The sequence below is a fragment of the Echeneis naucrates genome, chromosome 10 (genome assembly GCF_900963305.1).
Source record: "Echeneis naucrates chromosome 10, fEcheNa1.1, whole genome shotgun sequence".
NCBI lineage: Eukaryota > Metazoa > Chordata > Actinopteri > Carangiformes > Echeneidae > Echeneis > Echeneis naucrates.
The window spans coordinates 7,270,817-7,294,306 of NC_042520.1; the positions used below are offsets into that span (position 1 = coordinate 7,270,817).

Below are 23,490 nucleotides of genomic sequence, written 5' to 3' on the forward strand. Positions count from 1 at the left end.
CCAAACAAAGGCATGTTTCATGTTTTCTCAACCGCTCGTTTCCAAAAGATGTTTCTTTTTAGTAGGCCAGATGAGGTCGGGAGTCGTCGTTGGTTATGCAGACTACTGAGTTTGGGTGCAAGCCCTCTGCCTACTAGCAGCAGAACCTTGGGTTCACTTCTGCTAACTGTTGAGTCTTTGGGCTACAGTTTCTTTGATTGGATTATATTCATGAGCAAAGTTAATATACATCTTACATTACCTTTTCTGGATAGAAATCAATCACAGCTAGACCCACAGCCACCTATAATGTTCGACTAAGAAACTCAAACACACTTATTGGGGGCCAAAACTGGTGATAAATTTAAAGCAATTTTTGCGTAGACTTGTGAAGCAACATCAGTTAGAAAATCATGTTGAAAATTTGGTGAAAAAGTGAAACAAAGATTTAATTAGTGACATCACTTGAGACATCCACTGGCGACCTGTCCAGGGTGAACCCCGCCCCTTTCGCAGAACGTTGGCTGGGAATAGCTCCAGCAACCCCCGCAACCCAGAAACAGAAAAGCAGTAGAAGATGGATGGATGGATGGATGGATGGACTTGTGGCATCCTAGGGAGAATTTCAAATTTTACTTTCTGAGGGAAAAAAAAAAAAAATATTTCTTCCAGAAATAATTCACATTCGATGAAGGCTAGTTGTCCCATATAAAAGAAAACTTGCAGTACATACCAGAACATTGTATTTATTATCAGAACTATAATGGGAATAAATACAACAACGGTAAAAGTTTAGTAGCACTGTCCAGGCAGGATTAATACTACGACAGATAAGTTTTTTAAAACCGTACAGACCTTTCACAAACTGTTTCGCAGTACAGTATGTTCTTTATTGATCAGTCTTGTGTAGTATTTCATTTTCAAAAGCGAATGTTTTTACAAAAGAAGGCAAGAAGTGGCTTGTGATACTTTCATAAACTCTGCTCTATTCAACAAAAATATACTAATAGTGTATTTGCAGTCATTTATTATGTCTTTTTACTGTGTAAGTACAGTACAAGTCCTGCTTTCAGTGTTTGCATGATACTCATTTGAATTCTTACAATATACATGTTTGAAAAATATAATGCAAAACAAATTAGTACACTTTGTCACACAAAATGTGCACACAAAACCATAATCTAACTTGACAAAACAGTATTTCTAATTGTCTATTAATGTTTTAAGTTATAATTGGATTTGCATAGCCAGAAATGCTAACTATTGGGCAGAGTGTAATTAATTTGATTAATCTTGCTAATCATTACAAAATATCAGGAATTCAATTGTAAATCGCTCTATGCACTCATCCTGTGCTCAGCACTGTTTGTTGTGGGTGCGGGTGCCAGTCAGCACGCTCAGGGTTCAAAGATACAACAGAAACACAAGAGTAAATATCTACTTCTTGAGGAATTTCTTTCACAGCAGAAGACACGGATAATTAAGTGAAAGATGAGGAGTGGGAAATTATATATCTCATGGAAAATAATGGTTCAGCACAATGTTTTCCTTGAACATTTTCCAGCCTCATTGTCACAGGAGCATCCTACTGGCAGCGATGTCTTTGCTTTATGCTCCGACCTCCAAGGAGAAGGTCACACTGCCCAGGAAGCGGTCGGTCGGGGAATCATTAGTGATTCCCTTTCCATTCAGTTTGCACTGAATCTGAATGTGAGTGTCGTACTGCACCCCTCCAAAACGCACGGCAACCACCGGTGAAGAGTAGTTTACCTGAGACACAAAAGACACAGGGGATCAGCACCTGCATGCTTATTTCAGACTTAGAATAAAACTGTCTCTGTGTGATGACACTCTGCTCACATGTCTGAGCTTCCCATAGTATGGGTAGTACTTCAGGTCAAAAATGCTTTTGGGAAAAAACTGGATATCCCCCAAGGCTTCTGGTGGTCCTCTCTGAAAGAAGAACAAGTTAAACTCTCTCCCTCTTGCATGACACAATTAGGACTTTTTCACCATTAATATTATATTGCAGGTTAAAAGTGCTGACGGCTCCTGTACCTTCACGCCACAAGTCACATTTACTGGTTTGCCCTGGCCAGGTAAGTAACCAAGAATCTATGGAAAAGTAAGCACAGCGTAGGACAGGTGTCAGCATACAAGGAAAAAAGATACAGAACTTTGTATTAAATCCCGTTTTGGTTTTATGTTTTTGTTACCGTCTTCTAACTGGACTACAGTGCATGTCTGTCTGCCAATACCTGGTAAGTCCTCTTTCAGCGGGGACATTTGTTCAAATATAAATATTTAAACACATTTCAGAGTTTACCTCTAACTCCTCTGAAAGAAAAGAAAAACAAAACAACTTTCTAACTTAGCAAGAGTCATCATTCGAAATATTAACCGTGACAACAGCAGTGCACAAATTGCTCCTCTCATTTTCATCCTTTCTCTGAAGTGACCACAAGATGTCACTTACTGAGAAGTGTGTGCGACTCAGCGTCACAGTAACACATTGTGTGCTTGCTGACTAATGTTCCCTCTGATGTTTTTGGCTCGCGTACATCATGTGACTTTTTCATGCGTCCTGTTGTTGATAAGATTTGATGACTGATAATCATCTTACCCGGTTCATTCGAAGTAGGATGCATGGCTTTCCCTGAGAATAGCCGTAGGTGGGGTCCTGCATCCCCGAACAGTTCCCCAACCAAGACCTCTTAAACTGACACGCTTTCCGCTCTGCACTTTCTTCCAAGTCATCCTGCATGAAGTATCTGTCCTGTGTGCAGCGAATATTCTTCCTCTCCTGAGCGCCATCATTATATGCTGAAAATGAGGATCAGGGAGAAAGTGGCAGAGAGGAAGGCAGGGAGGGAGAATGAGAGAGGAGGGAATAAATAAACCTTTGCAACAGCAATGCCATGCCAGACTCAGGCCTCTGATTAAGGAAGCTTGACAAAAGCGGGGTGTGAAAAAAAAATGCTATTGAATGGCTGCACTCTGCCCACAAAGAGGTTTCCTTTCCCAGCATGCCCTGCAACATCCAAATGGAAATAGAGGACAAAGGTAATTAAGATGAGGATTAACTCATTGCATGCCCACTTCATTTGAAACAAACTCAACAACCCCATCAGACCTCCCTGCTTTAACATGATCCCACACAGACTCACATCGCAGATACTCATCCATAGACCTGGTGTACTTCCTCCAGGATTTGCGGTCAGAGGCGTTAAAGGCGATGTCATGGCCTTCTAGGTGTGGGGCCATCGTCATACCTGCCAGTGGAGACCCAGAGACAGTCAACTGTGCCGAGACTCAAGTAGAAGCAACAGACAGAAGGATGATTGAGCAGAGAGATGAGAGGAAAGTGACAGAGGAGTATTTTGAGTTTGGGATTATTTACCTGGTGGTATCACTCTGTCATTTAAGGTTGGATGGTAGGGACTAATAGACCACATGAGGCAAAAAATACAGCCACCAAACATGGCTGCAAGAAACATATAAAGTGCAGCGTAGAAGAGAAGGATGAGGCCTAAAAGAGGGACGAGAAAGGACATATTGGAGTGAATATTACTGATGCTAGCTTACATAACAGGCTACACATCAACTAATCAATTACGAGAAAATATGAGCCAAAAAAATTCAATAATTTTTTGTTTGGTCTGCGTACACTTCCCTTATTGGGAATATGAGGGAATATAATATAATATTAATGGTGAGAAAGTCCTAATTGTGTCATGCAAGAGGGAGAGAGTTTAACTTGTTCTTCTTTCAGAGAGGACCACCAGAAGCCTTGGGGGATATCCAGTTTTTCCCTTATTGTCCTTGATCAGGATGGTCACTGATTTGTTTACACACAGCAGCCCCCCCTCCATGATTGACAAATAACTCAAAATTTTCATATTACATTCATTGCGCTGTGGTGATTTCAGAAAATCTGTAATAAATAAACCCTGAGAACTGGAATTGTTCTCTAATTTTCAATTAACAATCCGATAGCAACCAATCGAGCTAAACGTGCCCTAAATTAAATGGCTTTTGCTGTGCAGACAATTTCACAGGAGACTTGCTGCAGCCAGCCTTGCGTCCCCGGAGCCACAAAGGCCTTTCTGTTTCAGCTCAGTGAGAATTCTCCCAGCTGTCCTTTCACTCAGGAACACAGTGAACCTCCGGTTGCCATCGTAGTGAAGGTCTTTTGCAGCCATAGAGGCCTGGCCAGCTCCAAGGAGCCCCAATCACCCCACTCTGGTATTGTGTCCCTGCTTACACACTTGTCTCACAGGACACATAGCACAGACTTCAACTTAGGGCCTTTCTTCTGCAGACACATGGGCCCCCACTCCTCCACAAGTGTGCATGCACGGGTTATGTAGCTGAAACGAGCTCTTAGCTCTGCCTGGGATCCAGTTTACACAATTAACACACACTTTCGTTGGATATTCTCGACACTCAGTTGGCTCATGTTTACTATTTGTGCTCAATGAAAATATGGGAGGGGGCTCAACAGCGTCAAACAGCAATTACCCTGAAACTCCAAGAAGCTGCGCCATCATCACTGACTCAACAAACTCATCCAGTCTGTCACCGCTGCCAAAAAAGTAACAAAGCTCAATTTTGGCAGTGAGCTCTATGGAGAAAAGAGACGTGAGCATCTCTACGTGTTCAACCGCAACAGAGGGGCCATAAGCATGTTAAGTTCAGCTATGAGGTCGCCAAAGCTTTGGGAAAGGGACTCTGGAGAGCATGGTAAGATGTAGAGGAATGTGATTTCTGGCCAATGCGAGGACCAGAACAGTGCGCTCCTGCTGTGGACACGTCCCCAGGCAGTCTGTTTTTGTCAGGACACTCTGAATTGTCCATGCACCTATGTAAACATTGAGCATGGAGACACACACACTCACAGCACAGTGAGCAGATTCACTGGACTGGAGAAACGTTTCTAATTCTTAAAAATATCTTTTGAAGACATTCAAACACACTCTCTGCTCTTAGGCGTTTTTTTAAAAAAAGTAACTAAAGTGCACTTGGCTTTACATCTGTAATCATGTGACACATGCAGTAATAAAGAGAGTATTTTTACATTCATCCAAATGTCCCTCTGTCCACCCCAACAACACAGAACCTCTGTTTGTTCATCAACTCACTCCAGCTCTTTCCAGAGCGGCCCATGAATTCGTTGGTCTCTGCATTCCACAGGTATTTCTTCAAATCATCTATTTTCTGGTGGAGTGTCCTCTTGGGTATCGGCCTGCGCTTCCATCGCTCAAAGTTCAGGTCTTCCTGCTCTAGAGGCTGGTGCTCAGCCAACTCCTCCTGCTCTTCCTCCAGCTCTTGGCCATGTTTGAGTATCACTTTGTGAGGCTGGTGAAAAGAAGAAGAGAAAAAGCCCTCACCACACATATTCTCAACTGCTAAGTTCTGCAGTCAGCCTATTATCTTTTCGAGTCACTGCAGGAAAAAAATGGCATGCCTTCTGATCCGAGTATGACCGATAATATAAACTGCCAGAGAGTGCACTGCATATTAATGGACATCACACTGACGGTCCTGTCCCCTGTTTCTGCAAATTATAAACCCGCTGGTGACCTTTCGGGCACCCATTGGGAGAGCTGACCTCCTCTGAGTGGACCCTCCTGCTTGGAGCAGCAGCTGCAGACAGCAGAGCTGGAGGGTGACTCTGACAGCCAGATGTTACTCACTGACTCACAGCATCCGCAGGCCAGGACACACAGATCCCAAAGGAGCAACAGGACACTCGTGAGTGTCACCGAGAAAGTCACATAATTTGTCAAAGCTTGACCTTTAAAAAAATCTTCTCTTAAATGTTTAAATATCCATGATGAGATTTGAGTTTTGTGCCAATGAAACCTCTTGGTTAATGAGTTACTGATAATGTTACCAATGGAGAAAAAGCCTTAGCCTGCTTCAGTGATTAAAGCAATTAGAAAATTAAGACTTCTGTTTAATGTCAGCACTTACAGGACTTGATGGATGATTTTTAAGGAGCGTCTCTTCAGCTCCTCCCTCTGTGGAACTGGGCTCCATGTTCTTCCCAGAAAGAAAAGGTACTTGTTAAATCCACCACATCTCTGGTGACAATCTCAATGCTTCTTAAAACGATGCCAAGCTTTCTAATGCATTCAATTTCTACGGAGAAAAAAAAAAAGAGCAAAACAACTAAAAATTATTATTGCAACAAATAGGATTTCAATGACATACCTTAAGTTTTCTTGTCAGTAAAAGACGAAGATTAATATGTCGAAAAAACCTCTTGACCCCTAGAGAAAAAAAAATGTTTGTCAAAAACTGTTTGGGGATTTCATTAGAAAGTTTTAGGTGTGCGGAGAGCCTCCTTCAACTAGGCGCGCATCGTAGTGAATGAACGGTAGACAGAAACTGGGGGTGGGATACAAAGTGCTTTTTTTCTTGCTGGTCCCAGAGACGTTTTGGCAGCTTCATGGATCACAGAAGTACATTCTGTGCACGCACAGCATCCGCCATTGTCTGCTAAACTGAACCGAGGCTGACTTGAAAGCTTGAATACAATATTTATAGCTTATCTCAGGACAAGACACTGCTGTCAATCACTGCAGGAAGCAATCTGCTTTCTTTCCCAAAACTTCGATTGGTTGTTTTATTGGTTGAACTTTCATTTAGCATGGAACAAAGGCATCATAAATGAAACATCATTCAATCGTTCTTGACCCCGTACATGCATGCATACTAAACCTGCTGCTGGGGCCAGACCCCCCACTGACTCTTGCAGCGGCAACTTACCATAAAGTCTCCGCTGCAGAAGTTCAAGTAGTTCTGGTTTTCATCTTGATGCCATCTGCACTCCGGTCACGTAACGCTCTGTTACCCCATGTAAAAGTGAGAGGGGGGCATCTGGAGGGGGGGGGGGGGGGGGGGGGCTTTTTCCCCTTCTTCTTTTTGCATGAAAAGAGAAATTGCGTCATGGAAAAAAATCTGTTCATTGAGATTTGCGCGGCAATTACGTGCATTTTGTTTGTGTGTGCGTATGTATGGGTAAAAAAAAAATAAAAAATAAAAAAATCTATGATTCTTCTCACGACCTAAAGACATTGGAGAGACCAGAACATTTCATAGGAAAAGTCTTCTGATGGAGGGCCTTTATCTCCTGCACATGCCCATGCAGAGTCATGATTTACGACTACTTTTGCAGCTTTCTGGGTGTTAAAGACCTGTATTAGTCCCTCCATGAGGCCATTGTGTGTATATGTAGTTATTAATTCCCAGGATATAAATCTATTGTAGCCAAGGACATATCTACTTTAATTTATTTTAATTCAGCTCTTCATAGTGATAGTGGGACTATCAGCAAAAAGGCACGTTTCATCATGTGTCTCTACTTTTTTGGCACAAGGAGGAAAAAAAACAACAACAACAAAACAAAACAAAAACTCGCCTTATGTATTCCAAACCTGATGTCGGGCCGATGAAGGCAACATATGTGGTGTGGTTGAATCACGTTGCTGCTGCTGCTGCCCGGTTGTCCGACAGCTCATGAACGCACCGCCGTCCTGTCACCGGTTGGCGGCGCTCGACGTTCACAACTTTAACTTCAGTGCAGCGAAGAAGGTCGGTTTTTCAGAAATATCCCCAAAATCAGCTTTATTCTAACAGCTTTGGCTCTAAAGCACACTGTCACTCAAAACTTGGGCGGCTGCTTTCAGTACTAAATGGATTCACTCATCTGTTTTCGTTACTTTCCTCGATTAAGGCGCTAATTCATCATCTTATTTCATTTATATAACGTTTCTTGTAAAATGTTTGTTATGAAATAGCCACACAGCAGACACGACACAGGATTTGTTTGAAATCACAGCCCCCTTTTTTTTTCTTTCCTATGTGGAGCTTGTAGTCCATTTTGTAAAAGATTAAACCAGCTAATTATCCTAAAAATGGCGGAAGATTTGTCTATTGTAATGTATTTTAGGTGTTATCCACAGAGATGGTAGCTGACACAGATGATTTAAACTATCACTTTATCAGTAGATCTAAATAAAAACATGTCAATTAAAAAAAAAAAACGACTAATTGCCGACAGAGACTTGAGGGACGTGTCGGTGAAAACACGCGTTGACTGACGTCCGGAATATAAATAATTCGCTAACTGTGATAAAACTGGTCGTTTTCCTGCCGCCGTTTGTGACATGCGCACACAGCCGCAGCTGCAGCTGAGACCCGCCGTCAGACACCGACACTTTCCGCGGACAGACACCGAAGAACACGGCAACAATGTCGGGGATGTAAACCACACCGGCTCGGGTTTTAGCGGGGACGGAGCGCTGCTGTCGGAGAATGTCTCAGCAAGTGAACGCATCGTCTGCATTAGCTCCGGATTGTCAACGTTTCGCTCCCAGACACACAACGCACAACATTTAGTCGTGACAGATTTTCATACATTTATTTATTTTATTTTATTTTTTTTATTTTATTTTATTTTTTTTTTTTCAAGAGGATCGTGAGGTGGACTACGTGAAACAGCCTGCAGCCAGCATGCCTCCAGCCCAGAGCCTGCAGTCCAGCGGGCTGACCCTGTCAGAGATCAGCATGGGTAGGTGTGTGCAAGGTCAGCGGTGTGTCTGCAGCAGGCTTCACCGGTTCTTACGGTGGTCGTGTGCTCGGGAAGGTGAATATTTAGCATCATTGTTATTTCCTATCTGTCTTCGGTGAAAACATGATGAGCCCTTTTTTCCCCCCTATGGATTTGACAAAAGCAGATAAAAGCACTGGAATCACTGGATCGTGTGTGTGTGTGTGTGTGTGTGTGTGTGTGTGTGTGTGTGTGTGTGTGTGTGTGTGTGTGTGTATGTATATGTGAGTGTGTGTGTGTGTGTGTGTGTGTATGTATATGTGAGTGTGTGTGTGTGTGTGTGTGTGTGTGTGTGTGTGTCTCAGGCCGCAACGCGTCACTGCAGGTGCGGCTCCGTGCGGCTGCCTGGATGTTTGGTTCTGTTGACCAGCAGAACCAGATTTTTTTTTTTTTTTTTTAATTTTGGCAGGATGCTCGTCTGCTTAGCACCAATATCATGAATCAAATAAAAGGTTCACTTTAAGGGAATGCTCCTTCTGTGCATGTTACTGCAGCTTGAAGCGGGACCAGATATTTGTAGAGGAATGGTTGTTGTCTCTCTGGAAGAGCTCAGAGAAGTCGACAGCTTTGTGACTGTGGCACAAAAAGTGGGATCATCAATGATAGTGGGACCTCTAGACTTACAGCACTGAAGAGGCTTTCACTGCCGATCTAAACAATCACAAATGTCACAAAGACTTCCTCTGGTTCATCCTCAGGCTGTAACATTAGCTGTAAAATGTAAACAAATTTGGGTTGTTTGTTATTTTTATTATTGGCAATCAATCCATTGTATTATTCATCCTGTAGATGAACTGATTTTATGATGGTAAATGAAAGTTGGGTTATATGTTGTGTTTATTTGTTTTCAATCACAGGAAGTAGGTCACCAGGAAATGGGTGGTGACATCTAGTTATTTTAATCATGTGTGGGGTCGCTGCAGGGGACGCTGTATTTTTTGTTGACCGTTGTTGTTCTTTGGATGACTGTGATTGATTTACTTTTTTCTTTATTTTGCATACGTTACCATAAGTTGTTCTATACCTTTAATAAAAGTTATTAAACATAATTTTTGGGTACAGTTTGTCTAGCAGTCAGTAAACCCCCGATCTCTGTTATATCATTAGAAATAGCAATGATATAACATATAAATAATCGAAGGTCATATCATCTGTAGTGGTTTTTATTTATACCTGAGGCAGCACAGCCACAATCATTATTTCAATAAAGTGTAATTTGAAAACAAAGAAAGCTACATTTCATTCTAAAAATAAACACAACCCGAGTGACAATGCTCTCTCATCGCAATATTATTATTGCTCTGCAAAATCCCTTATTTTTTGAGGCTTTGTCTTTCACTTTGCAGACAGTGGTGCTATTTCTTTTCTCAGTGTTGTAACAAACACCAGAACTCTTACCTCCTGAGCTATAGAAGGAGATCCCTGTTTCTTATTGATCTCCTGGTTGGAGTATCGGTATTCAGCAGCGATGAAGTGTGTCTGCCTGTGGCTTCACTCTCCGCTCATCCACCGATTGAGAGGACAGAGGCTACTTGGCTGTTTATCTAAAATAAGCTCCTTGAATAAACTGAACAAATCTTTTCTGAAATAGAGAAAACATCAATGAATCAACCAGCTTCTTTTCAATTTCAAAGGTGCATGTCATCGAAAGCCCTCAAATATTGCCAGGGCTGGCTGCCATACAGCAGCCGCACACTGAGAAAAGATTCAGACATAAAACAGATTTCTGCTTTAAATCTGAGCAGTTTAAAAGAGGGATAACCCCTGAGGCTGTTCAGCTCTTACATATCAAACCTTCTGCTCTCTAAGGTGCTTTTTATTTTTAGCTCATGGTTGTCTTATTTTATTTTATGTCTTATATCATTAAATTATTTATGTTAACCCATTTATAAAATGCTTAGGCCATTTAACTTCTGAGCTGCAAACTTCATACTTACTTACTCCACAGGCACACTAAGTGGAAGGAGTCCGCTGATTAGCCTTCAGTGTGCCTCACTGCATACATTTACATATTAATGAGAAAAACAACTGACTCCTGAGAAATTCCTGTGTCCCGTGAAGATGAACAGTGAAAGCTACAAGTTACTGTTACGATATGTATCACACAAAGGTGAACATGTTGGTGTGAAAAATGTTAATTTACAATGGAATGAATCACCAAATTGGCCCAATTAGGAGGAACTCCAGAAGAATACACTGCAATGTCATACATAGTACTTTGCTGAATATATTTTCATATAATGGGATAAAAGTGATACTTTTTTCAAATTCTTAGTACAGTTATTAAAGACAAATTACTAATTGTAGGTGCAGAACACTTTTTCTTATGTTTATGGGATGAACATCTTAAAGCAATAGGCCACCAGGAAATACCTAAACAATTTGTAACAGATCAAGAGAAAAACCTTCAACGTATCGAAATATTTCACATTTAAATCTGCTGCTTGCATTCGTTTTCAGATCAAAACACAAAAGCAAATTATTGAGTCAGATAGTTTTACCAAATCATTTGTTAGTTAAGAAAATTGTTTAATTTGTTTGCTGAAGAATTAAGAAAAACTGAACTCTAACTTTTTTTTTTTTTTTTTGAGCCATGCTGTGATGATGGTTATTTTCACCCCCTCTGTGTACAAATAATAGCCAAAGAAAGTCAAAATTCGCCCTTTCTGGAATTTTCTCAGAGGAAATTGAGCTTCTTTCTGACTTCAGGTTTGTTGTCTGTTATTTTCTTCTTCATGAGAAGTTAAAGTCTGTCTTGAAGCAACAGTCAGATGTAAAAGGTTTTATCCGCCCTCATGAGTGCCTGTAACTTACGGACGCAACGGTACTCGGTAAAATACCGAACCGTTCAGTTCGCCCTGCATGGAACAATACACCCTTATGTCCTGCGGGTTTTCAGAACAAGTGAGGTTGCATCACCACTTACTGCTTTACAGGCTACTGTGTGTGTGTGTGTGTGTTTGTTAACCAATTTAACTTAAAGTGAAAACTGATAAAAAATTTTCCAGCCTCTGTATCATCTTCCTCACTTGTCTGGTCAGCTCATTACTGACCATACAAGTGTCTTCACTTCAGTCTAAAAGGCAACTCTTAAACTCTTAGTCAACCTGTGAGCTTTTTTTGTGGATGAATTAATGTTGAAACAACACAAAGCTGCACATTTCGCCCAATTACTTATGAAACCTTACCTATCCGTTAAAAGCTCTATCTTCTAATCAATTATTGTAGAGTTCCTCACATTAAAGGTGAGACTTGACACTTTAATGTATTTATTTATTTATTTATTCATTTTAGAATCGACAGAAACTCAGAGCCTGAATATACTACTAATAATAACAATAATAATAATAATAATAAAAATTATAAAAATAAATAGGTATTAATCCCAATACTTCCAATAGAGAACAGTGTTCAGATCATATGAGCTTAAAATGAAGCAAACTCTAACATTCGCTAATCTTCTCTTTTATAGGTTCCTTTAAAAGGAGGAAGAGGAAATCAATAATTGTGACAGTAATGCTGCTTATTGTATCGGTGCTCATCCTCATCTTTGGTCTCGCAGCAACTACCAGGACGCAGAACATCACAGTGGGCGGTTACTACCCAGGAGTCATTGTGAGTGCACATTCACACTTACATGTAGCAGCGACTGCAGCAGACCTGTTGTCTGTCAGGCATCGTTATAAGTGATGTGTGAGTGATGTGTGAGTGTTTCCAGCAAGCTCTTCTTGCTCTTGGAGTCTGATGAACGTAATTACAGAAGGTCTCTTAGGGGTGAATTTTCCCCACATTCATTATTCAGCATCACTGTCATTAGAAGCTGAGTGAGGTATCTCAGTCCATAAATTTGTTTTCCCCACGCCACTAAGCTTTTAACATTCTGGCTCACATTAAAAGCTACCAGGAAAGCAGCCAATGTAGGTTTGTGCCTTACAACTTTAACCTCAAATAAATACGATGAATAGTTCAGATCATTGTTATTATATAATGCAAAGTATAAATAGACTCTATATTGCCTATATAAGTGAGCATGAATAGCTGTTTGTCTCTGTGTATCGATAGACCTGCGTCCAGCTGGGACTGGATCCAGCGCCTCACATATAATGGATAGATGGATGGAAATTAAAAATAAAGATTAAAAAAATAACAAATCGTCAATGCATTCTACTTATCTATAAAAGTAAATAGCTAATAATATTGTAAGGATGCTGAAATACTTCCCTAGAGATGATAGCAACACTTAAGTCTGGATTTATCTAGCAATGAAGCTATGAAATCAAAGCTTAGTCAATTCGATAAATGCTCTAAAAGCAATTTTCTCTCTCCTCAGCTGGGCTTCGGCTCTTTTCTGGGAATAATTGGTGCTCATTTGATAGAGAACAAGAGGCAGATGGTAAGAGGATTTATATTACTGCTGTGCATTGAGATCATTTTCATTGCTCTTTGTCTCCGTGTCTGTACAGTCACAGAACACAGATTGATTGTGCTCTTAAAGTGAAAATATGAGCAACAGTCCCGGCCCAGACTGCTGCTGAGGTTAACGTGTATCAGAGCATGTATCCTTGGCTTCAAGGGAGATACAGCCAGAAATAGAAGTAGGGTGCAAGTGGAAAAGGGCGGATGTCCACACTGGAATGTGAAGAAGGAAACTGCAGATGAGAGAAGCAGGTGGGAGGTACTAGGCAGGACTGTCAGGGCTGAAATGTGAGTTGGTATCGTGACACCTTTTCCTATAATGCAGCAGTAGTTAGAGACATGGATTCGCAAAGAGTGTGTAGCACAAGGGACGAGCTATGGCACATTGCAGCACTTTACCAAAGAAAAAAAAAAGTGAAAGTTTTGTTTTGATTTGTGATAGTGGGTAATAGAGGTACTTGATTTTTGTGTCATTGTAATGTCAGGAGAACTGAAATTCTAAAATCGGTAGAAAATGTATTCAGCTATCAACCACTTAATAAATCAGTCTCCTTTTTGTTTGTTTTAAATATACAGATGTGTGTAAATGAATAAATACAAAAATATATTATAGATAGAGCCTCTGCAGAAAACATACAAGAAAAAGCAGACTAACTTCAAACGTGAGTGGACGGTTTTAGTTTGTTATGTGATCTCAAAACGTAGAAAAGATAATTATTTTATATTCATCTTGACGCAAACGGTGCTGTGCATTTTCCAGAAAACAAATATGAGCCTGCAGGTGACGATGGGACACCCTCAATCAATCTTTAGGAAATTGTGATGGCTGGAAGTCAACGTCAAAAGTGTAACTTCAAAATTTTGCTCGGTTTTGATTGAAGACGATGTCGTTCAGAGTAAATGATACCTACCCAACTTAAAGTAAATCTGTCAGAGTTGAAATATGTGTCTTTGGGAACCAAGTCAGGATGTTTTCTGTTGCCAGCTGTCCTGTTGTGTAACTCATTACTCACGTTTGAATCTGCTGCATTGCTTCACCCCTGTGAGCTGGAGAGGCTGCAAACTGGGTGGGGTGATTTGCAAGTGAATACAAGCTGTCCTTCCTCACTCATCATCAAACAGAGAGCTCATGATACATATTAGTGTTGTAAATATATCTCAGTGCATGAGTAGTGAGAGGAAGCAGTAAAAATAATCATGAAAATACTGAATGTTGACTTTTAGTTTTTAATTTCATCCAAGACTAATTATGCTTTTATGGCAAAACTGATGCTCCTCTGTTTTCAGTTAGTGGCATCTATTGTCTTCATCAGTTTCGGAGTGGTGGCGGCCTTCTGCTGTGCTATTGTTGATGGAGTATTTGCTGCGAGACACATTGTAAGTATCACTGAAGCATCTACTTATTAAACTAAACTAATAAATTATGGATATAGATAACACTTAGGCTCCAACCTATTACAAGTTTATTAATCAATGCCATCCCCACTGTAGCTTATTATACTCTGTCTGCACTACAAATATAGTCGAATGTATCACCATCTGCAAGGGCAATATGGCAGGCTGCAACAGCTGCCACTCCCTTCTCAGTTAGTCGTAGGAGTAGGTTATTCCCCATGATGCAAAGTACAAAAGAAAAGAAGGAAAGAAATGCACTCTTAAAGCAATTATAGAAAATAAGGTAGGGCTGGGCGAAGACAGCGGTCAACACTATCAGCGGATTTTAATTTGCTGGCGGTGTGAGAGAAATGGAACATGGACATTTCCCTCCTCAGTTTTTTCTTTCGTATTCTGCAAACTGTAAAATAGAAAAATCGTGCAGCAATATATACAACTGAAGTTCATTTCCCTGCAGGACCTGAGGCCTCTGTATGCTGGCCGTTGTGAGTATCACTCCAGCGAGACAGCATCTGACCGTGATGTAAGCAACGCATCTTATCTCCTCACGTTCACAGACATCAGACGACTTCTTCCTCACTGTATTTTGTGGACCTACGCTCCGTGCCTGTCATTCGTTTATTAGGGTGTTGTTTAAGGACTTGGACAGCAGTGGACCCAAAGTGAAGGAACTAAACTCTTTTTGACATGCAGGTGCCCTGTCAGACGTCACGCTCATCCTGTAATTTACGTGTGAAGAGCAACACTTGCTACTGCTGCGACCTCTACAACTGTGGGAAGTGAGTATGCTGAGTGATCAAGCCCCCGGCAGAACCTCTGAGTCAGTGGCTATTGGCTTTGGCTGTGTTGCCTTGATTGTTTGGATTTTTGATGTGTACTGTTGTGCCGTTTTTGTTGGAGAATTAATTTTATTTATTTATTTCTTTTTTTACTGCAGTGTTGATTGTATTAGAACAAGAATGTTTCTTTTCTTTTAACCTTTGTTTCAGAGAACATCCTCTTATGGGACTTCAGAATAAAGATGTTTTGAAAAAGTTTAGGAAATCATCCATGATTTGGAAGTAGGTCCCTCTTTTCTAGACCCATAATAGACATTCATTGTCAACTTGTTTTTTTTTTTTTTTTTTAAGTGTTCTTGACATAGCCCATGATAGAAATGTGTTCTCAGGGTGTAATTTCCTCTGCATGTCCAAGTCTCAGTCTGACCCAGCATTTATCCATGTTTTCATCTGTGTTCCCCAACTCTGTAGGAGCATCTCTACAAAGGGTTCTCCTTTCAGATTGAGGCTGAGGCAATCTGAACTTTACACCCATTAATCAAAACATGTCTTCTGCCTTTCACTATGTCCCAAATACAAATGCTCAGAGCCTGATGTGGTGCCTCATGTAGCTGCCTTTCAAACCCTGTCAGTGACGTTTGTGGCTTGACCGTAGGCTGTTTCCCTCTCTTCTCCACCCACTGGGCTAGCCGTGTCGAGGTGATTGGAGGCTACCATGAATATACAGATGTGAAGAGCTGCCAGGACGTGGTGCACCTTTATCACCTGCTATGGTCTGCTACCATCCTCAACATTGTGGCCCTCTTCCTGGGAATCATCACCGCCGCAGTGCTGGGAGGTTTTAAAGACATGGTACGTCAAGTGAATTATAAATATTCACCAATAAAGCCCACCAATTGATGTAATCATGTATATTTATCAATTAGTAGATCAACTAGTTTTATGTTGTATCGGGTGTTGATAGATTCTGCATTATGCTTACTTGTCAGACTCCCGCTCCCGCCTCAGAAAGTTCATCTGAGCCAGAGGGCATTGCAGCTCCTGTCCCCTCAGAGCCTCCTCCACCCACCGCGTCTCTCAATTCTTATTACAACACTGCCCCCTGCCTGCCGCCGTACACTGCCTACGACCTGCAGGTACAGTGCTGCCTGACATGCTCAGCCTGAGAATTAGTTCTGTCTTTCATCTGTCACAGTTTTATCAGTTTTTTTTTGTCCTCTGCGGGAAAAAAAAAGTGTTATTCTGAAACCAAATATTTCTTAAAATGCAGTTCTAATCAGTCTTTCCTGCAGGGCTCCTACATGTTACCTGATTCCTCTGGCCTGTCGGATGACTCCCAGTCTGGAGCCAGCCACCTGTGGCCCACTATAGTCCCTCCACGCTACTCCCCTCCTCACAGCCACCCTGATGAGAAACCGCCACCATACAGCCCGTAAGATGGCTTTGAGCAAAAGAAAATACCTCAGGCGCTACCTGCTTGTTGTTAGATGCTGAATGAGTGGTTTGAGTGCACAACGCCTCTGGGCTTTTCCTCAAAATCCTTCAGAACGACGCTAAAGGGAAGGCGGTGAGGCAGCAGATGGCCACAGAGTACACTAACTTTGAGTTCAGCCCAACACAAGGGAGCCCCTGATTGTCTCCCACGGTGCTACTCACACTCTGGCCTACACTGTGCGCGTGAATCTGCGTGTGTGTGTTTGTGTGTGTGTGTGTGTTTTTGTGTGCACATGCACATCAAGAGAGCCAACTAGTTCAAAGCCAGGACTGTTTACACATCTATCTGCCTTAATGCAAACAGACAGACAGTGGTGCAGCACTGTCACTGGATGTATTCTGTACAAAGTCAGAAAAATCTCCTCCAGCTAGCTCACGCTTTCCATTCACCTAACTTGAGTACATTGTGTAGATGCTTACCGCTCCGTGTGGTGCTGGCGACACCATCCTCACTGTGTGCACTGTGAGGACGACTAGTACAGCTCCAGCCTTCACACAAAATCAATGCAGAGTTACATGAAAGCTTTGGCGTCCTTCCCAAATCCAGATCTGATAGATTAGAATTAAGGCCTAAGTCGCGGTTTGTTCAGCAGTTAGTTGCATCAGTGTACAATTTGTAAGGCAAGGTTAGTAGTTATGGAGCTATTACATGCTAATAATAAATGTACAGCAGTAAGAAAAACTGGAGCTCTTTTAGCCGAGTCAAGCTTAAGGTTTGCAAACAGATCATGGTATCTATTTATCAGTTGTTTGCTTTATGTTAAATATTCTGATCAATGTTTGGTGATTTTTGCGGAACAGTGTTAATGAAGAAAATATATACTACCCAAAGCACTTCTTGAGGAAATAGTTAAAAATGACACTCTGAACCCCAATTATTGTATTTTTCACTAAAAGCTGCGAAGCTGGAACTCGTGTATGCCTCATTCTTTTTCTAAGTAGCTCCAGAGCCACATTTACATGCTGAAATGTGCTGTGTTTGTCGGGAATAATCATTGATTAGACTAAGCATGAACAGTCAGTGCTGGATTCACTGACATGAGATGGGAAATCATGAAGACGTGTTGGCAGAAGTGTAAACTTCCTCCATGTACATGAAACCAGTCTCTGTCAGCTTTGATCACTGCTTTTTATAATTTAAACATTCTCAGGGGCTGATAACGTCAGTTCCTTTTTTTTGTCTTGCCATTAAACACTGTTGTGAAACTCAAAATGGTGCATTTCCTTTCCGCTTCACCTTTTAGGTGCAATATTTCAGCAGCTATTAGATGAGTTGCCATAGAATTATGGCCAGACATTCATGGTCCTCAGAGGATGACGAAGAAACCTTGTGGCCTTGGCGCCACCATTAGTTCACTTCTGTTGATTTGGTACAAAATGTCTCAGCAGCTCTCATCGTTTGTTCCCATCAGGATAAAACAATCCGGATAGCAGCAGTTCCACACTCACCTGATGGCTCCACTGTGTACGAGCTCCAATTGTGAGTATAGAGCGAAGAAATGTCATGTTTCAATCGTTGAATCGACAATATGTTGACACAAAAAAGGGCATTTTTTGCATTTTGTGTCATATTAGTGACACCAGCTGATATCAGCTGTTGAAGGTGAACAAACACCATTTTGGTATTTCTTCAGATTTATTTTACTCAAAAATCTTTTCCAACAGTAAGACAATTTTTTATCTTTTAAAGTTTTGCTACACAAGTGTGTCTTTTAAATGATCATACAATTAAAGCAACAAAATCTAAATATCATAACGTAAGAGTTACTGCACGAGCCTATTAGTGTGGTTTAGTTATGCTGGTTGCTAAAAATGATTAAGTGGCCCTAATTTTGAGGAAGGGTGACAATGCAATGACAACACAAAGTAAAATAGGAGACATTCATAAGATCATATTGTATGACAGTTATATGAAAATAGTAAAATAATTTATTCACCATCACATCAACGTCATTCCTAAGTGAAAGAAAAAGTACATTCGGTGAATGCCAACAAACCTGAATATTTAATATCTATTTCATTGTCTACGCTATAAAGCTAATAAATACATCTGAAAGTAAAAAAGTGAAGTCAAAACAAATACATACTGTACATGACACCAATGTTAATCTGTTTATTTAAAAAAAAGAATAGACATTATCTTATTGAATGACATGAAGTAGAGCAGATTCCCCTGTTTGCACTAATGGGGTTTTTTCATTTTTTTGCTTTTTTTTTTCCTCATACTGACCTTCTGACACCATGGAAAAACAAGAAAAGGAACATTACAAAAAAAAAAAAAAAAAAAAAACCTTTTGCATGAACCAACACTAAGTGCTATTTGTATGGACTGACATAATCCTTAATTTATTATAGATCCTATCACCACATTATTAAAATAACATTCATCAATTTCCGGGTCATGGGGGGTGCTGGAGCCAATCCCAGCTCATGTTGGATGAGGGCGGGGTCGCCAGTCCATCACAGGGCCAACACACAGAGACCAACAACCACACTTTGACAATTTAGAGTCACCAATTAACCCAAACATGATGTCTTAGGACGGTGGGAGGAAACCCACACAGAAACGGGGAGCGCATGCAGCCTCCACACAGAGAGGCCCCAGCCCTTTCTTGTTGGCCGCTAATCATTATGCCGCCGTGCTCCCCTGAAATAACACCTCATTAACACAAAACAACAACATGGAAATCTGAAGAAGTGAAAAATGAAAGGTGCTTTGACATGAAATAGAAGGTGGTAAATGGTACAAAAAAATAAATCAGAATTGTCTGTCAAACACTAATAAATTACATAAGCATCACATATCTTCCCTGCCACAATACCCACACATGGGATCGCCAACAACATAATAATAATAATAATAATAATAAAAAAAAAAAAAAACACTTTTCATTTCATTTTCTTCTGTACAGGTCTCAAATGGAGAATGGAATGACCAGTTCTGCAAAAATGATCATATTCGTTGATAAATTTGAGGAGTTTGAGGAGTTTGTTTTATTCCATGATAGAGAGACGTCTGTTTTATACAAATATGAAATGCTTGAATGTATCCAGAGCAAAAAAAAAAAAAGTCACCTGGTTATGTAACTGTCAACTGAGGTTTCACACTTTTAAATGGGTAACCCCGTTTCTATTTTATGAAATAGGGCTGGGCTGTTGAACAGCATTGACTTTCGGACACTTGGCCTGAATGTGAAGAATCACAACTGAAACATGACAGAGGAATATTTAAATGTTTCATTTTGACGCTTTGTGCTTCAGACCCTTCAGGAAAGATTTCCATGTCTGAAAAGTATTAAGTGCACGAGTCATCAGCTTTAGTCAGAGTCTCAGCTATGGAGATGTGCCTTGAAGACATCTTATTTTTCTGGGTCAGTTTTAGCTTCTTGCATGTGAACTACTTCTATGTTTGGTTGCTAATGTCATGATCATTTATTCCAATGATGCCAAAGATCAAGACGACTCAAAGAGCACAGTCACATAAGTTAAGGACCGCCACATTACTACACCACAAGCCTTTGCTAATGGAAACCGTTATGACGACGCTATTGAAAATGATAACGGGACACTGTTGACATGGAACCAAAGAGACAAAAATGGTGGGGGCACCTAAAAGGCACAGATAATGGAGCAGCGAGGGTTGCTCAGTAGGTCTCTGGTATAACAAAGTCAAACTCTGTGGTGGCTTGAGAGGGAGTGCTTATGGTTGACCTCGGCTGGGGTTGGGGTTGGGGCGGGGGTTGAGTATCAGGTGTCATACGTGCTTCAGGCTCGACGAAGATGTCGTCCCAGTTCAACATCCTGCTCTGGGTGGAAGAGTGGACGTCTTCGCCAGCACTTGTTATGTGATGAACACTGCCGTCCTCAGAGATGACGGGGACACCCGGCCCTTCAGTCGTCCATGAATATGGCTTCATCTGCACTGTTTTACACGGCAGCAGGCGGTATAAGTTGTTGTCAGCGTCATCCTTCTCTTTCCTCCCACTGGGATCCTGGTTGTGGACTTGCTTGCAGTGGGTTGACAGTAACTGGTAGTTTAAGAACATCTCATTGCACAACAAGCACTGATACCTCCTCTCTCCAGTGTGGTGGATTTCATGTTTAGTTCTGTATTCGGCCAAAGCAAAGACTTTGTTACAGTATCGACAAGGGTACTTTTTCTCCCACGAGTGGGTGTTGAAGTGGCGACGGAGACTCGTCAGACACACATACGGACGCTTACAGACAATGCACACGTAGAAAGTCTTTCCATCCATGATCAACTCGTAGTGGTCCTCAAGCTCGGTTTTGGTCTTCTTCTTGTTAGGGCCAGCCTTTGGTAATGGCAATGTTTTATCAAAGGGTTTCAAAGGTGTTGCCATTAATGCTCTCTTCCCTTTATTGGCTTTGGAGCCTCCTTCACCCGGATCCTCCTTCACTGGGACAATGTCATAAGTATTTTCTCCAATATTGGCATAAACTTTACAGCCTGAAGAAATGGAATCAATCTCTGTGGCCGTGTTGAGAGTCACTGTCTTTTTTGCTGCTATTGCTGATTTTGTGGCGTTAGCTTGATCAGCTGGGCTTCCAGAAACATCCAAGAGCCTTATTTTAAAATTCCCCTGCTGAGAAGAAGTAGAGACTTGTTTCTTGTGGACTCCCATTATATCAGTGTTTTCAGAGGGCTGAGACTGAGAGGCACTCGAAGGTTCCGGGGTGAAACTGCTTGGGGTGGCTGGTGTTGTGGGAGCACTTCCTGAGAGAACTCTGGCAGGGGAAGACGGGGTGTTGGTGCTGGAGTCTGGACTGCGAAGAGGGCTGCTGTCCGGTAAACTGGAGTTCTCACAGCTGACACTGGGAGTCTTTGTAGAAGGTGTTTTCACTGGAGTTGTGGCTTTTTCTTCTGGTTTTTCATCTGCTGGGTTTGGCTCTTCGTTTTGCTTTGATGTTACATTTTCTGAATCCGCTGTATCCACATCAATGATCTCACTAGAATCGGCTTTCTGATTGGCTGCTCTGGTTTGAGCATCCGTTTGTGAGACAAACATGACATCAGTGTCCGAGTCCTCATCGTTACCTGCAGGTGTGGTAGTCTGATTGAATTCTTCTGCAGATATTGAGAAGGACTCTGTGATGATTGGCATCATCTCTGTGGATGTGTCACTTTTATTTTCTGCCTCTTTTGACAAACCAGGAAGACCTTTAACTTGTGATAATGGCAACCCTAGGTTTGCAATGAACTTCACTCCGAGTATCTGTCCAGCATTTATGAGCTCCTCAAGCATGTCAGAGCGAACACGGACAATTTTGGAGCTGTATATGAAATTGAGGATCTCTTCAAAGATTTCTGCTCTGATGAAGTTCAACTCGATCACTTGTCCAGCGACGCTGAAGAGCTGGTGGAAATATGTACTCGAGGCAGACAGGACTGTTTTGTGAGCTCTGAATTTCTTGTCCTGTATGATGATGGTGACATCACAAAATAATCCATGATTTCTCTGCTCATTCATTGATTTCAGCACAGCTGCTGAATACTGTGGGTCAGTTGCAGATATCAGCTTCAGACTTGGCATGACTGTAGAAAGAGACACAAATCAAAGAGAGGAAAATCAGTCCATTGGCTACATTTGTTGAACAAGTTGAACAGAAATGGTTCTTTCTGGTACATTACGTAGCTGAAACTGGCAGTCTAGAACTGCAGGAAGGACTAATTCCTTCTTATTATTTTTTCAGTTCCAAGAAAGGCAATGAGTGACAGAAGACATCTGAGATCACCGTTGATATTTGTCGAATGAAAAACATCCCAGCGAACTTTTCCGTGGTGAAATTTCTCATTACGACTCATCATACACTCACTTGTTGGTTTATTATGAACATCAATCTCAACATAATTCAGTCTAACATAGGAATCCCTGAAATGTTGGTTCATGGTGTAGAGTGAAAGTCATGGTGCTCTTAAACTCTGCTGTCTGAAACTTAGATGTGTATTTTACACCCATTGATATAACTGTGGCTGGATAAAATAAAAAGCACCTGTCGGTTCAGCATCAGCACAAACTGAAGCATCAATACAATCACACACCACAGGACCTTAAACTGAGTTCAACCAGCTGACTTCGGACTACCAATTCATTCATTCACTAAAAGAAAATGACTCTATGTTCGACAAAGAAGCATTGTGAGAGTCCGAGTTGGATTTTTAATAGTTTTGTTGGTCAGGAAACAAAAACAATAACGTTGCTTTGCGTTAGCTAAAGGTAACTTTGCCAAACTTGTTATAACTATCTTCAATGATACATTATCGTGACATTACACAAGCGGAGAGCTGCGTTTGTGTCCTTTCAGGTGAGGACGTGATCTAGTTCGAGAGACGTTTTATTGTTGTTATTGTTGTGTTACAAACGCTGCTGTTAGCAGCTAACAATAGGTAACGCTAGCTGCTCCGCTCTTCCTCGTTAATGGACGGACACAGCGCGGCCTAGCATCCTGCTAGCTGCAAACACCGCTCGGCCATGAAAACACGCGTATCCCCGAGCTCGCTGCTTTCAAATGGACCCTGTTTACCTGCAACCGTGAATTTTTCAGCCAAGACTAAGCAGAGCAGCCTCCACCTCCTGCAGATAAACTTATCTGGCTGCAAACAATAGCTAACGGCGGACGGGCTCCCCGGCTGCTCCCCGCTAACCGACCAGCCACCAGGCGGCGCCGTCGGGTCGCTTCAACCGCGTTCAATTACAAAACTACAGCACGACGGTAAAACATTTAACAACAATGAATAACAGGTTGGCTTCGTCGTTTTTTTTTTTTAAGGCAACGGATGACAATGAAACA

At 41.4% G+C, this 23,490-nt stretch overlaps 3 protein-coding genes across 3 annotated transcripts; 1 reads left to right on the top strand and 2 right to left on the bottom strand.

Annotated features, from left to right (window-relative positions):
* Positions 1–769: 769 nt before the first annotated feature.
* atp1b4 (ATPase Na+/K+ transporting subunit beta 4) lies at positions 770–6,326 on the bottom strand. The gene is made up of 9 exons (XM_029512864.1): positions 6,196–6,326; positions 5,956–6,024; positions 5,121–5,337; positions 3,380–3,508; positions 3,147–3,251; positions 2,603–2,802; positions 2,038–2,094; positions 1,840–1,932; positions 770–1,749 (listed from the first exon to the last, which is right to left on the bottom strand). Exons 2-9 carry the CDS (start codon positions 6,019–6,021, stop codon positions 1,588–1,590), a joined length of 1,029 nt encoding a protein of 342 aa, XP_029368724.1. The 5' UTR covers positions 6,022–6,024; positions 6,196–6,326; the 3' UTR covers positions 770–1,587.
* Positions 6,327–8,231: 1,905 nt separating this feature from the next.
* Positions 8,232–17,886, top strand: tmem255a (transmembrane protein 255A). Its single transcript, XM_029512724.1, has 10 exons — positions 8,232–8,557; positions 12,069–12,211; positions 12,927–12,989; positions 14,300–14,389; positions 14,865–14,930; positions 15,101–15,186; positions 15,397–15,468; positions 15,876–16,038; positions 16,176–16,322; positions 16,479–17,886. Exons 1-10 carry the CDS (start codon positions 8,500–8,502, stop codon positions 16,620–16,622), a joined length of 1,032 nt encoding a protein of 343 aa, XP_029368584.1. The 5' UTR covers positions 8,232–8,499; the 3' UTR covers positions 16,623–17,886.
* An 878-nt stretch (positions 17,887–18,764) lies between these two features.
* Positions 18,765–23,439, bottom strand: zbtb33 (zinc finger and BTB domain containing 33). Its single transcript, XM_029512622.1, has 2 exons — positions 23,224–23,439; positions 18,765–22,234 (listed from the first exon to the last, which is right to left on the bottom strand). The coding sequence occupies exon 2, from the start codon at positions 22,230–22,232 to the stop codon at positions 20,325–20,327; it is 1,908 nt and encodes a 635-aa protein (XP_029368482.1). The 5' UTR covers positions 22,233–22,234; positions 23,224–23,439; the 3' UTR covers positions 18,765–20,324.
* Positions 23,440–23,490: the final 51 nt, after the last annotated feature.

What these genes read in the sequence shown, in the direction of transcription:
- atp1b4 (XM_029512864.1), bottom strand. Translation starts at nt 6,021, where the DNA reads ATGGAGCCCAGTTCCACAGAGGGAGGAGCTGAAGAGACGCTCCTTAAA. An exon ending in CCGCTCTGGAAAGAGCTGGA is followed by an intron (nt 3,509 to 5,120) that starts GTGAGTTGATGA and finishes TCCCTCTTTTAG; the next exon opens with GCCTCATCCTTCTCTTCTAC. An exon ending in TCCTACTTCGAATGAACCGG is followed by an intron (nt 2,095 to 2,602) that starts GTAAGATGATTA and finishes ACTTTTCCATAG; the next exon opens with ATTCTTGGTTACTTACCTGG.
- tmem255a (XM_029512724.1), top strand. Translation starts at nt 8,500, where the DNA reads ATGCCTCCAGCCCAGAGCCTGCAGTCCAGCGGGCTGACCCTGTCAGAG. An exon ending in AGACAGCATCTGACCGTGAT is followed by an intron (nt 14,931 to 15,100) that starts GTAAGCAACGCA and finishes TTTGACATGCAG; the next exon opens with GTGCCCTGTCAGACGTCACG. An exon ending in ACACTGCCTACGACCTGCAG is followed by an intron (nt 16,323 to 16,478) that starts GTACAGTGCTGC and finishes TCTTTCCTGCAG; the next exon opens with GGCTCCTACATGTTACCTGA.
- zbtb33 (XM_029512622.1), bottom strand. Translation starts at nt 22,232, where the DNA reads ATGCCAAGTCTGAAGCTGATATCTGCAACTGACCCACAGTATTCAGCA.